The sequence below is a fragment of the Hordeum vulgare genome, chromosome 2H (assembly GCF_904849725.1).
Source record: "Hordeum vulgare subsp. vulgare chromosome 2H, MorexV3_pseudomolecules_assembly, whole genome shotgun sequence".
NCBI lineage: Eukaryota > Viridiplantae > Streptophyta > Magnoliopsida > Poales > Poaceae > Hordeum > Hordeum vulgare.
The window spans coordinates 16616635-16628880 of record NC_058519.1 but is presented as its reverse complement, the minus strand read 5'-3'; the positions used below and the strand labels follow the sequence as shown (position 1 = coordinate 16628880).

Below are 12246 nucleotides of genomic sequence, written 5' to 3'. Positions count from 1 at the left end.
ATGAATGAAGTTGGCATGCAATCTAAAAAAAATAACAAAATCATGAACTTCAGAGTGAGTAGTGCATGTGCTAAAAATAAAGATTTTTTGTGTAGCTCACATCAAGCTATCAACAAAAATTGCAAACACATCATGAAACTTTTCACACTTGTGGAAAAGATCCCTATGTAAGGTGTAATGTTTTCATTTTTTTTTCTTCTTCTCAAAATTCAGGCTCCATTAGCAATTTCCACGTAAGAGATGCTTAACAGAGGTATCAAATCAGCGGCTGACCAGTGGGGTCTATAATCATGGGCCCGTTAGGAAATCTGTGTCGGAAGCCGGCCCAGCCAAACACCACAGTCACACAGCCGACGGCCGACACCCAAGTCCAGAAACCCTCACCGTCGCCGCCGCCGCCGGGCATGGCCGAGCAGCTGCAGCCACCGTTCAACAACGCCGACCCAGCCACGGCGGCCGACCCGCGCGAGAGGGAGCGATGCGCGGAGCTGATGCTAGCCTACATCTACAGCAACCTCCCCAACTGCCCCCTCTACGACGGCACGCGCTTCACCGCCCTCGCCGCCTCCCGCGCGACGTCCTACGCAACGTCCTCGCCCGCCTCCCCGTCAAGGACGCCGCGCGCACCGCCGTGCTCTCCTCCCGCTGGCGCGCGCTCTGGCGCTCCACGCCCCTCGTCCTCGCCGACATCCACCTCCTCCCCAAAGCCCAGGCCTTGCGCCCCAAGCCGTCCAACTCGCCGGCCGTCACCGCCGCCGTCTCCCGCATCCTCGAGGCGCACCCGGGGCCCTTCGCCTGCGTCCACCTCATCTGCAGCCAGATGGACGGGTACCGCGCCCGCCTCGCGCGCTGGCTCCAGCTCCTCGCCGCCAAGGGCGCCCAGGACCTCGTCCTCGTCAACCGCCCGTGGCCACTCGACGTGCCCCTCCCGGCCACGCTCTTCACCATCACCACCCTCACCCGCCTCCACGTCGGCGTCTGGAAGCTGCCGGGCACGGCCGCACTGCGTGGCGCCTCCTTTCCCCGCCTCCGCGAGCTCGGCCTCTACTTCGTCGAAATGGAGCAGGGACTCGTCGACTCCCTCGTCGCCAGGAGCCCCGTCCTGGAGATCCTCAACATTGTGGGATGCATCAATGGCGGGTTGCGTCTACGTCTCGTCAGCCAGAGCCTCCGGTGCGTGCAAATCTGCGGCTCTGTTCTGGAGGACATCGCCGTGGTGAAGGCTCCGCGCCTCGAGAGGCTCATCCTGATTGAATCTTGCAAAATCGCCCGTGGCTTGTGCACCAGGCTCAGGATTGTCGATGCTCCCAAGCTGCACATTTTTGGATACTTAGAGCCAGGACAGGTCCTTGAGGTCGGAGAAACAGTCATCATGGTACATCTCCAGTCTCTCCATTGGTTCAGTTACCAAATATTATCAACTGACGACTCACTCAATTGTGTGATGTTCCTTCTTGAATTCGTCAAATTTCAGCCTGGGATAAAGGCGAGCGCAAGTGCCATGCTCACAAGCGTGAAGATTCTGACTTTGAATGTGCGTTTCGGGGTTCGCAATGACGTGAAGATGGTGCCCACCTTCCTCAAATGTTTTCCCAATGCTGAGAGACTGCATATTGTGGTATGCGTTACGAGTCCCTGTTCTGCTTATACTTGTATGATTTTTCGCTCCTTGTTGCTGGTTGTGTTAGGCTGATAAGCTCTTTATATGTGGTCGCGGAGAGACTGCAGTTTATGATTGATTGCATATTTCAAGTCAGTCGTTGTGATAGCTAGCTCTTTAGTTTACATGGTCTTCTTGGTATTGTCCACTGTAATGTACTCCCTCCGTTCCTAAATATAAGTCTTTTAAGTGATTTCACTAGATGTCTACATACGGAGCAAAATGATTGAATGTACACTCTAAAGTATGTCTATATACATCCGTATGTAGTCCACTAGTGAAATCTCTACAAAGACTTATATTTAGGACTTAGGAGCGGAGTGAGTATGACGCATAACATATTTGACCAGTTATAGGTTAACTTTCATGCCTTGCCATTTATTCTCAGCCACCGTCTAGTCTTTTCGACAATCTAGATATATATACTGATACCTTGATTTATAGTGCTTTACTTCTTTACGTATGTTCATATTTTCTTGTTCTAGTGTTTCTCACAGTCTTCTTACAAGTTACTTGTATCTGTGCTATGGTACTGTAACAGATGCCATGCTTATTATAGACTTGTATGTAAGTTTCACATGGTAAACTAGCACATTCAAGTAGACAGTTTCCCGAGTCTTTTCTGGTATAGATATTACCACAATCGCTATATTGATGCTAGTACGCTAGTTTTATCATATCAGGATCTTAGGAATTTATCTCCGATTAATTTATTATAGAAAGAGGCTAGTGTGACTCACATCTGGAAATTCTTATCAAAGTCTGATAAACTGCTGTTAAGACTAAAGTTTGCAGCCTCACGTAGATCTTAATTTGCTGTCCATGAATTATGCTCAGATCTTACCATTCTTTCTTTTCTCTCTCTCCGCACTACTAGGCTATTTATGCTCCAGAAGCCAAAGCTCAAGCCCAAACAAACATGGCCTTAGTAATTATTACATTCGGGTACTTTCATCCGTTGAAGTATAGAGTTGTTGTCGAGGTTCCTAGTTGTGACATCTCCCACAATTGGATCTAGCATTTAGTTATGGACCGGTATAATTTGCAGTATTTTGTACTGAGCAGTTAGCTCTGTATACGGTGTACATTCTGAGTCTTAGCTGCAAAAATTCTCTATGCGCTCTCAAAAAAGGACTTTCATAATAGTATAATAATGCAATTGCCTTGTCAAACCTTTTCTTTCCAGACAGCGAATGTAAACAGTGTACGGACGAATTTATTTCAGCTTATACTTTTCTTGCTCTGCTTACAATATTGATAATTTCCTCTACGCGTGACTTGAAAGTTTTTCCCATCTTGCAGCAGATTTTGTTGCTTATGGTGTTCAATTGCCTTGCCAAGCATTGCTATTTGTTCTCAGCCATCAGGTCGTCTGTATGCACGCAGACTAGAGTACACATTTAGAAATTAGAACTATGGCCTTGCTTGTTCATCTCTTTATTGTAAAGACATTTATTACCGAAGTTTTGCTGTGCCACACTTCATCGTGTCATTATTTTGGTTGTGAAACCACTATACATACGACAATATGGGGTCTGATCTTTGTACATCGCTCAATCCGGCCTCATTGCTGCATTCTCTGCCACACATAACTTTTTGAACAGTGTCGTATCAAAATCGGATGCAAATCATCGTACGCGGCACAGTGATTTCTATTGCTTTGCTTGATTTTCTGGCATGTCCAGATTTTCTTTTTCAGTTTTTCTCATGTTCCTCATACTAGCTAGCTAGAAGTATTTGTGCTGTGGAATGTGGATGATGCGAATGGCACGCAATGCTTATTATAGCAAACTGATTAAACTAGCATCTGTTCTGCATACAGTTTCCTGGAGACTGGAGGTTTGTGCTGTAATGCCACTCGGTAATTGCAAAATGTGTTTGGCACTTGTCTTCGATTAAGTAATCAATTCTGAACTGGTTGTCATGGCTCACATCTGGCAAACAGTTTAAGACCTCCACGGTAGAATGGAATTTGCTGGCTTATTTTAAAATTTGTTGTACGTGAGAGGCTGTATATATGCTGACAACACCAGCAGAGTTTTTTTCCTGTTCCAGTATGCTACTTGCTGCTTTGTGCTGGTTTAATGCATGGAAGTATTATTGATCTGTCATTTCTGCAAGAACATAACTAATTTTATTCGTCATGTCAGTCTTCCTCAGATGCTTTTCCAACTGTTGATCGATTTATCTATTTGTTTGCAGAGTGATAAATGTGATAAATCAACTGGTGAACACCTCACCGTCAAGTTCTGGGAGGAGTCTGGTCCCATTGAGAACGTCGTCTCGCGCGTCAACGTGATGACTTTCCGTGAGTTCAAAGGGGACCGTGGCGAGGTTGGCTTCCTGGAGTACGTCTTTCGGAGTGCGCGGGTGATGGAGATGGTAGCTATTTTCATGGCCAATCCAAGCTCCACGCCGTTCTCGGAGGACGAGGCGTTTGTCAAGGCGCAATACAGCGCTAGAAACATTGCATGTAAATCCTGCAAAAAGTGCATCATCTGGAGTAGCCATCCTGCAGTGGCTTGGAGCCTCAAAATCGGGGCAGATTTCTCCTTCGAGGACCCGTTTACGGTGAGGGAGGAGGACAGCTGAGCTTATAGTTTCTGTGGAGAAGTGGATCAGTTTTTTTATGCAAACTGTGAAGTGCGGCGGTATCTGTTGCTCGCTGTGCTACCCTTGCGACGGTCTGTCAAATTTGAGGCTTGGTGCCTGGTAAGCAGCAGACTAATCAGCTGATATTCGTGACTTGCCATGTAATGTAACCCGTGTCGATCAGTTTCGTATGCTCCTTGAAATGTTCCATTGCTTGGAGTTGCTGATTGTGATTTGGTGATGATATATTTATATATTGCTCATGTTTATCATGTGATCAACTACAAAGCTTAACATCTTTTTTCCTGCATGTTTATTTGTGTTGAGACATAATGCACAACTTGTGAAAAACAGTTTGCAATAAGAGTAATACCATAGTTGTTGCAGTTTGATTTGTCACGTCGTATCTGAATTTTTTGGCGATTACTGCGGGCCAAGTTCTGCGAATACTGCTGGTAAGAACGAGCCGTCAGGTTCATAGTTTCGTACTGTTATTTTGGAGTGTCTGTTCAAACATGAGTAAATGAAGTGTTTGCTATGGCGGCGGATTCTCTTAACACTTAAAGTTCTCTTATCCTTTTTTTACTTTTTATTTGTGCAAATCTTCCTTTTTTTGGTTATTGCTGAATTATTTACTAAAAGTTTTTTTTTTTTACTTTGTTTCTAGAGTTTATTTGAATCTTGTTTCCTCAAAATACCATATTGAGAATAAGTAAAGTAATGACTCCGAGCCTGATGTCTTCTAACCTATAGATTTGGTCCATGGTCAAGTAAAACACAAATAATTGAAAGTTAAGAGAAACAAGACTTGGCTCAAGTAGTGCTAACTATTTTCAGATCATAGAAATAAGAGAAAAAATGACGAACATAAATGAGGAAAAAAAATACAAAACATGAAAGTTAAAACAAAAAACACATTGACATCGCCCGACTTAGATCATCTCCAGCCGCGCCCCCAACAGGCCCCTTCGGGCGTGTTTCTTTCCGCCGGCGCTGAAAACCCCCTAGTCGCGTTTCGAGGACGCCGATTTTCGCCGATTGGGCCCATTTTTAGGTCCGGCGTTCCCAGACCGAACCCAGTGTGCTGGGGCGCTTGCAGGATCCGGCGGAAGGAAAAACGATGTGTGGGCCCCACAGTCAGGCGGAAAACATTTCCTCACCACCAGATTACCCCCCATCCACGCGCGCGCAACACACCTTTCGCCGCCGTGCCGATCCCGGCGCCGCCCACCGTCCTACCACCGCTGGAAAGGCCATCTCCACGCTGAGAAAGGAAGGGGTTCGCCGTGATTTTGTCCCTGCTTCTGGGCGAGCTTCTCCGGCGCTTCGGCCACGCAAACGGCTGCGCGTCTGCCACGCCCATCTGGTGTTTGGCAATTTGTCTTGGTGATGGACTCCGACGACGAGGAGGCGTTCGTGGCGCTGCTGGAGGAGGAAGCGATGCTGACACCTAGGGCGAAGAGGACCTCACGATCCTCGCCGCTCTGGTCGGCCTGTTCGCGAGCAATGCAAAGCCGCGGCGAGGTGGCTCGGCGCCGGGCCGGTTGAAGGTAAAGCAGAGGCATCGATTGGAAGGCTATTGCTTGCTCTACACTGACTACTTCGCCGATGCTCCTCTGCACGGCGACAAAGTATTTCAGCGCCATTATCGGATGAGCCGGAAGCTCTTCCTCAGGATTGTACTGAAGTTGATCACCAGCTGTCAGCAACCTGGACTGCCTTACTTAACATGCGTTAGGAGATCCGAGACACACAAGTGTATAAACAACTGCAGCACGATTTGGTGGAGCATCTATGGAGGCTCTAGGACAATGCCTAGCTCGATGTGTGATGAATTATGAGTTTTTATTTGTTGATTTTTTTATTTATATTGATTTGTTGAATTATTTTGATTTGTATTGATCTCTATGATGAACTATGTGATAGAAAATAAGCATTTATTGAATTATTGCCGAAGTACGTCGAATATGTACCGAAATTGGTACAAATTTAGGTTGAAATTAGGCCAACTTACATCGAAAATGAGCCGAAATCGGCGGCTGGGGGCGACCTTGGGGGGAGGGGGGCGATTGGGAACCCGAGCCCCTCCACGTTGATTTTTTCGCCAAAGCGCCCCAAACGGCTCTATTTCAAGCCCCCTATAGGGCCGAACGGCTGAAGATGCTCTCAGACTTAGAGTGATCACCTTATTTTCAGATCGTCTGCGATCTAAGACCAGAGTTACAGTGTCATCCCCGACCATAACTTTAATACAGGTTAGAAGACACAATGCGGCTCTCAAAATTCATGTATTTAACAATGTTCGTAAATTTAGAAATTCTTCATGGATACGACAATATTCAAGTATTCCAAAAAATGTTCATGAGTTTTATAATCATCTATGATTTTTATAAAATGGCACAAATTTTTAAAATTATTCACGTAACTAAAACAGATTGTAATTTCATAAATGTTCACAAATATTAAAAAGTATTCACATATTTTTAAAAATGTTCACAATTTTGAATAGAACATTTAAGATTTTTAAAAAATTCTCAAGAATTTAAATTATTTTCACTATCTTCAAAATTATAAATAAATTTGAAAAACATTCAAAAAATATATATAAGTGAACACGAAACTAAAACATGGAAAGTAAAGAAAAAAGAAGAAAAACTAAATGCAACCTTTCTCAGTTAATTCTATTTGAAATCTATGTAAAACGTGAAATCTGAGTTAATTCCATTTGCACAAAATAGAAATAATCATATAGCTTAAAAAAATGAAATACTCAATGAATCAAATAAAAAAACCAAAGTAAAAACACTAATAACGAGCGTATAAATAACAAAAACATTAAGTAGTCGGAAGAGTACAATATGTGGATTAGAGCAGAACCACTAAAACCATTTAATTTCCAAAAATAGCCCATTCATCTCAATAAAAAAAATGAAAGTTTTGCATTCCCTCAACCCCGCTCTCAATACCATTTTTATTGTCGGGCCCACTTTCCTCTCCCAACCATCACCTCTTCCTACAATACTTCTGTGTCGTCTTCCAACAAAAAAACACCTTGCCCTATTAGGGCCTCCAAAAAGCCGTGCCATCTTTATCTTGTTCACTCCTCATCTTGCAAAATTCGTCACTTCTGCAACGTTTCATGGCTCTTTCCCTGTCCCCAATGCCGTCATTGGAACCATCTAAAAAGCCGCTGTTACCATCCTCGCGAGCTCCGAGCCGCCTCATCGGCCTGCTCTAGCTAGCAAACCGCCTCCCGAGCCATGCCGTTGCAGGATCGAGCTCCTTCCCGACAAAGAATGGAATACACACATCCCCACTTTTCTTCCGATGACCACCACAAGTCCGAAGGAGCGAGGGTTGTGAGAACAAAGACGATGACTATGGTCGCAGCCAGTGGCGGAGCATGATCCAAATATAAGCAGGGGCCAAAAGAGCTAGAGAGATTAAGGTGGTCGGAAGGTTATTAGGGAGTTTAGGCTTCGGAGGAGTATATCCTTGCAATTTTTTACTTGGAAGGGGGGCCACGACCCTCCTTGTCCCGCCAACGCTTCGCCGGTGGTCGCAACAATGGTTGATAGCAAGTTCAAATCCCAGCTTTGACGTTTCCCTGTCGATGACGAGTTACCTACGACGACTTCATCAATGTGGATGCTCTCCAACTTCAATCGTATTTTAAATAGACCTTGTATGTTCTCTACGTTGTAATTCGGCCCAAGTAAAAAAAGAAAGCCCTATTTAAGGCCCACCATCCGCTTCACTCCCTCAGTCACTCACACTCACAGAGCACGCCCCGCTTCACTCATTGGCCACCCCCAAATCCCCAAACCCTCGCCGGCGCATCCGCCGCCGACCATGGCCGGTCCCCGGCATTCGCCGTTCACCAACGTCGACCCCTCGACGGAGGACGATCTGCGGAGGAAGGGCTTGGACCCGCAGGAGGTGGACCGATCCACGGAGCAGCTACTCACCTACATCTGCACCGAGCTCGTCCCCGCCCTCCCCGCCTCCGACGGCGTCATCCTCAACGACGCCCACCTCCGCCCCAAAGGCAGCGTCTTTCCCCCCACGCCCGCCGACTCTCCGGCCATCGTCGCCGCCGTCTCCACCATCCTCGAGGCGCACACGGGGCCCATCCCCCACGTCCGTCTCACCAGCAGCCACACGGGCGCGTACCAGGCCCAGCTCGCGCGCTGGCTCCAGCTCCTCGCCACCAGGGGCGTCCAGGAGCTCGTCCTCGTCAACCGCCCGTGGCCGCTCGACGTGCCCCTCCCGGCCGCGCTCTTCGGCATCGCCAGCCTCGCCTGCCTCTACATCGGCCTCTGGAAGTTCCCGGACGTGGCCGGGTCGCCGCGCAGCGCCTCCTTCCCCCGTCTCCGGGAGCTCGGCCTCTGCAGCGTCGTCGTGGAGGACGGCGACATCGACTTCGTCGTCGCCCAGAGCCCCGTCCTGGAGACACTGAACATCCATGGATCCAGCAAGGGGCTGAGACTTGGCCTCGTCAGTCAGAGCCTCCGGTGCGTCCAAATTTGCGGCTCTGCTCTTGAGGACATTGCCGTGGTGGAGGCTCCTCGCCTCGAGCGGCTCATCCTGGAGGGGTTCCGGAGCAACGCCGGCGGCTTGTGCACCAGGGTCACGATCGGCGATGCTCCCAAGCTGCAAGCATTAGGAATGCTGGAGCCAGGGAACACCATCCTAGAGATCGGAGACACCATCGGCATGGTCTGTACATACATCTCTGGCCTGCATGCAGTCTAACAATTTGTTCAGTTAGCAAAATGTCCTGCTGATGGATGGACGAGCGTGATGACTAAATGTGTGACCTTTTTTTCTTTGTTCAAATTCAATTGGGTTCATCAAGGCGAGCCCAGGCAGCATGGCCACCAGCGTCAAGTTCCTGAGTCTGAATGTGCGTTTCGGAAACCACAGCAATGCCAAGATGGTTCCCTCCTTCCTCGCCTGCTTTCCCAATTTGGAGGCACTGCACATCATGGTGATTCTTTTCTTTTCATTTCATGTTTTCCTTACATTCATACCGGCCGGTTTCCACTATGTCTTCTTATGTGTAGAATCTTTGTAGCTTTTGTTCACTTCAGATGGTGTGTTTTCAACTTCTGAATTCTGATTGATTATTTGCAGCAGATAACGTACTATGCACTTATCCTGATGTCGATTGCTTTGCTTATTTACTTGATGCAAACCCATACTTTCTTGTTTTCGCATCTCACATCGTGGTCATATATCACACTCTACTACTCCCTCCGTTCCTAAATATAAGTCCTTTAAGAGATTTCACTAAGTGTCTACATACGGAGCAAAATGAATGAATCTACACTCTAAAGTATGTCTATATACATCCATATGTAGTCCATTAGTGAAACCTCTAAAAAGACTTATATTTAGGAACGGAGGGAGTAGTTAGCAGTATTCTTGCTGTGGATGTTGCAAGTTGAATGCGGTGCTCGTTTCTGACTTACTGTATTTAATTTACACATGATGCAACCTACAGTTTTTTGGAGGTCTGTGTGGAATTTTACCATAATACTCTAAAATTGTCGGGCACTTCTCCATGGATTAATAGTAAGTTGTTTGACATGGCTCACTTCTGGAACTTTATTTTAAAGAGTAAATCTCACAATATATGCACATGTTTTTTGAGGGTAATATATGCACACATGGTTAGGACCTCCGTCAATGTGGAATATGCATTTGGTTTCTTCAGCGGCAGCCTTGATTGCTTGGGACCATGTTTTAGTTACGGTCGACAATGGTAGCAAGCACATGAATAGTCCACTGCCATCTCTGGCAATACTGTGCAACTTGTCATGGCATCATTCAGACTCTGAGAGAGGCTGCGTAGCGCATACACCATCTCAATTTTTGACCTTTCTCTGGTCTTTGCAGTACTAGGCTACTTGGTAGTTGTTACTTTCTGCTAATTTCACATGTGAAAGTATTGATCACTGATTTGGATAGCTTTGTCGAGTCAATTTTGTGAAATGTGATTTCTTTCTTTATCTAGGGAGGCTATCATAAGTAATTTGGCCATGCATAAGGTCATGATAACATGAGTACATGACTAGGCATAATTGGCAAATATGATATATAACTTCTTTCATCAATTACAGCTTAAATGTCAAGCATTCTATTTATTATCAGCCATCAGGTTTTCTCTACTCACACTACACCAACTTTGGGAAAGCAATCCCCACCTTCAGGGCCTGTATTTCTGTTGTGAATTTTACAAGTGACACCCAACACCTGTTATGGCATATCAGGGCCTGTATTATTGCTGCATTACAGTTATCTGGAGGTCTGTATAGCACGCCATTATGCCATATCGAAGCTTTGCTTCGATGTTGCATCAGATCAGGCAGTTGTGTCTGATTAACTAATTACAAAGAAGGTGTAATGACTTATATCTGAAAATTCTTCTTGAAGAATATATTTGGAAAGTCGTGCATGTGTTAGGAGAGCTACACTGCAGCTCTAATCTGTAGCCTCACTTCTCAATTTGTTATACATGAACTGTAATAACGAGGCAACCTTAGTTGCGGTTTTCTGTAGTAATGGACTACTTGGTACTTTGTTTATCCCTACACATGGTAATCTGTAGCCTCTACGGCATATCTACCACATATCAGTGAAATCAAGCTACTGTGTGTTACGGCATATGGGGTAGCATCTAGGTATGCCTGGTAGTATAATGTACATTATGTGATTCACGACATAGGTTGGGGCTTCCTTTGAGCACAATATCTGTCACCTTCATCAGATGCTTTCCCAATTAATATGAGGCACTGCATGCTATTAATTTGCATTATATACTCAGCATGAGTTATCATAGCTGAACTGTTGAGTGATCTAATTGATTTTTTTCATGCAGTCTGAAAAAGGTGATTATGAAGCTGGCAGTGCCAGGCTGAATCTCAACTTTTGGAAGCTGGTCAAGCCCACTGAAAACATCAAGTCGTGCATCAAGGTGTTCTCTTACAAAGAATTCCGAGGGGAGCTCGGGGAGGTTGCCTTCCTCAAGTTCTTCTTCCGGAACGCGAGGGTGCTGAGCACTGCGTCCGTCTCCATGGCTAACCCGAGCTTCACGTCATTCTCGATGGATGAGGCGACTCATAAAGCGCAAGAAGCTTCTAAGAAGATGGCTAGTAGTTACTGCGAAGTGGTGCTTCTCGGGAGCACAGGCCCTGAAGGAGGCAAGCCCTGGAGCTTCAAGACAGGTACCGATTACTCCTTTGAGGACCCTTTCTCAGTGGTGCATATTCGCCACAATGCTTAATATCTGTGGAGCAATGGAAGTTTTTCGGATGTGACCTATGAAAGCCTGCCTTGTATCTGCTTCTTCTGCTAACCTGTGTCCTGACTTGTTGGTATTACTATCATATTTAAGACTTGCGTGAAATTCGTGGTCCGATGTTCGGTTGCAAAATCAGAAATACTATGCAGTGATGATAGTTTGCTTGCCGTGTAACCTGTATCATCAGTTTCCTACAGTATATACTCCTTGCAACTTTTGAGTGCAGCAGCAACATGTTTCAACCGCCTTTTGTGCATCCTGTTGTTCTGATTGTCATGCAGATCAATTATCAACGAAACATTCCAATTATCTTTAGGCATGCATTGTTATGATCAGATATATACCTTTGCACTGCATGGCTAAATATCTTTGATCAATATGGCTTAATACACCAGGAGGTACCATTTCATTTCAGGCATTTTGCCTGCATATCTCATTGAGATTGTCAATCCTATTACTGTAGGTTATATTAGTTTCTCTAAATATGTTGTTACCTGTGGTACTCATATCTTTTTTATCATTCGGTTAGAAATTTTCTTTGGTCTGTGTTTTCACATTGCATGAGAGAGGATTTTCAGCATCCGAGTGCCTAAGCACCCTCTATGAACAGTAACACCAAAACAAATAGAAAAAAAATCGAAAAAATCTGAAACTTTGCAAGATCAAAGATAATCAAACTTTCTAGGTG

General features: G+C 45.6%; 1 protein-coding gene and 1 pseudogene across 2 annotated transcripts; both read left to right on the top strand.

Annotated features, from left to right (window-relative positions):
* Positions 1-375: 375 nt before the first annotated feature.
* LOC123429241 lies at positions 376-4644 on the top strand (annotated as a pseudogene). Its single transcript, XR_006622633.1, has 3 exons — positions 376-1375; positions 1475-1618; positions 3863-4644. The product of XR_006622633.1 is annotated as a putative F-box protein At1g67390 (transcript).
* Positions 4645-8027: 3383 nt separating this feature from the next.
* LOC123424479 lies at positions 8028-11663 on the top strand. The gene is made up of 3 exons (XM_045108097.1): positions 8028-8971; positions 9111-9242; positions 11136-11663. Exons 1-3 carry the CDS (start codon positions 8105-8107, stop codon positions 11538-11540), a joined length of 1404 nt encoding a protein of 467 aa, XP_044964032.1. The 5' UTR covers positions 8028-8104; the 3' UTR covers positions 11541-11663.
* Positions 11664-12246: the final 583 nt, after the last annotated feature.

What these genes read in the sequence shown, in the direction of transcription:
- LOC123424479 (XM_045108097.1), top strand. Translation starts at nt 8,105, where the DNA reads ATGGCCGGTCCCCGGCATTCGCCGTTCACCAACGTCGACCCCTCGACG. An exon ending in TCGGAGACACCATCGGCATG is followed by an intron (nt 8,972 to 9,110) that starts GTCTGTACATAC and finishes GGGTTCATCAAG; the next exon opens with GCGAGCCCAGGCAGCATGGC. An exon ending in TGGAGGCACTGCACATCATG is followed by an intron (nt 9,243 to 11,135) that starts GTGATTCTTTTC and finishes TTTTTCATGCAG; the next exon opens with TCTGAAAAAGGTGATTATGA.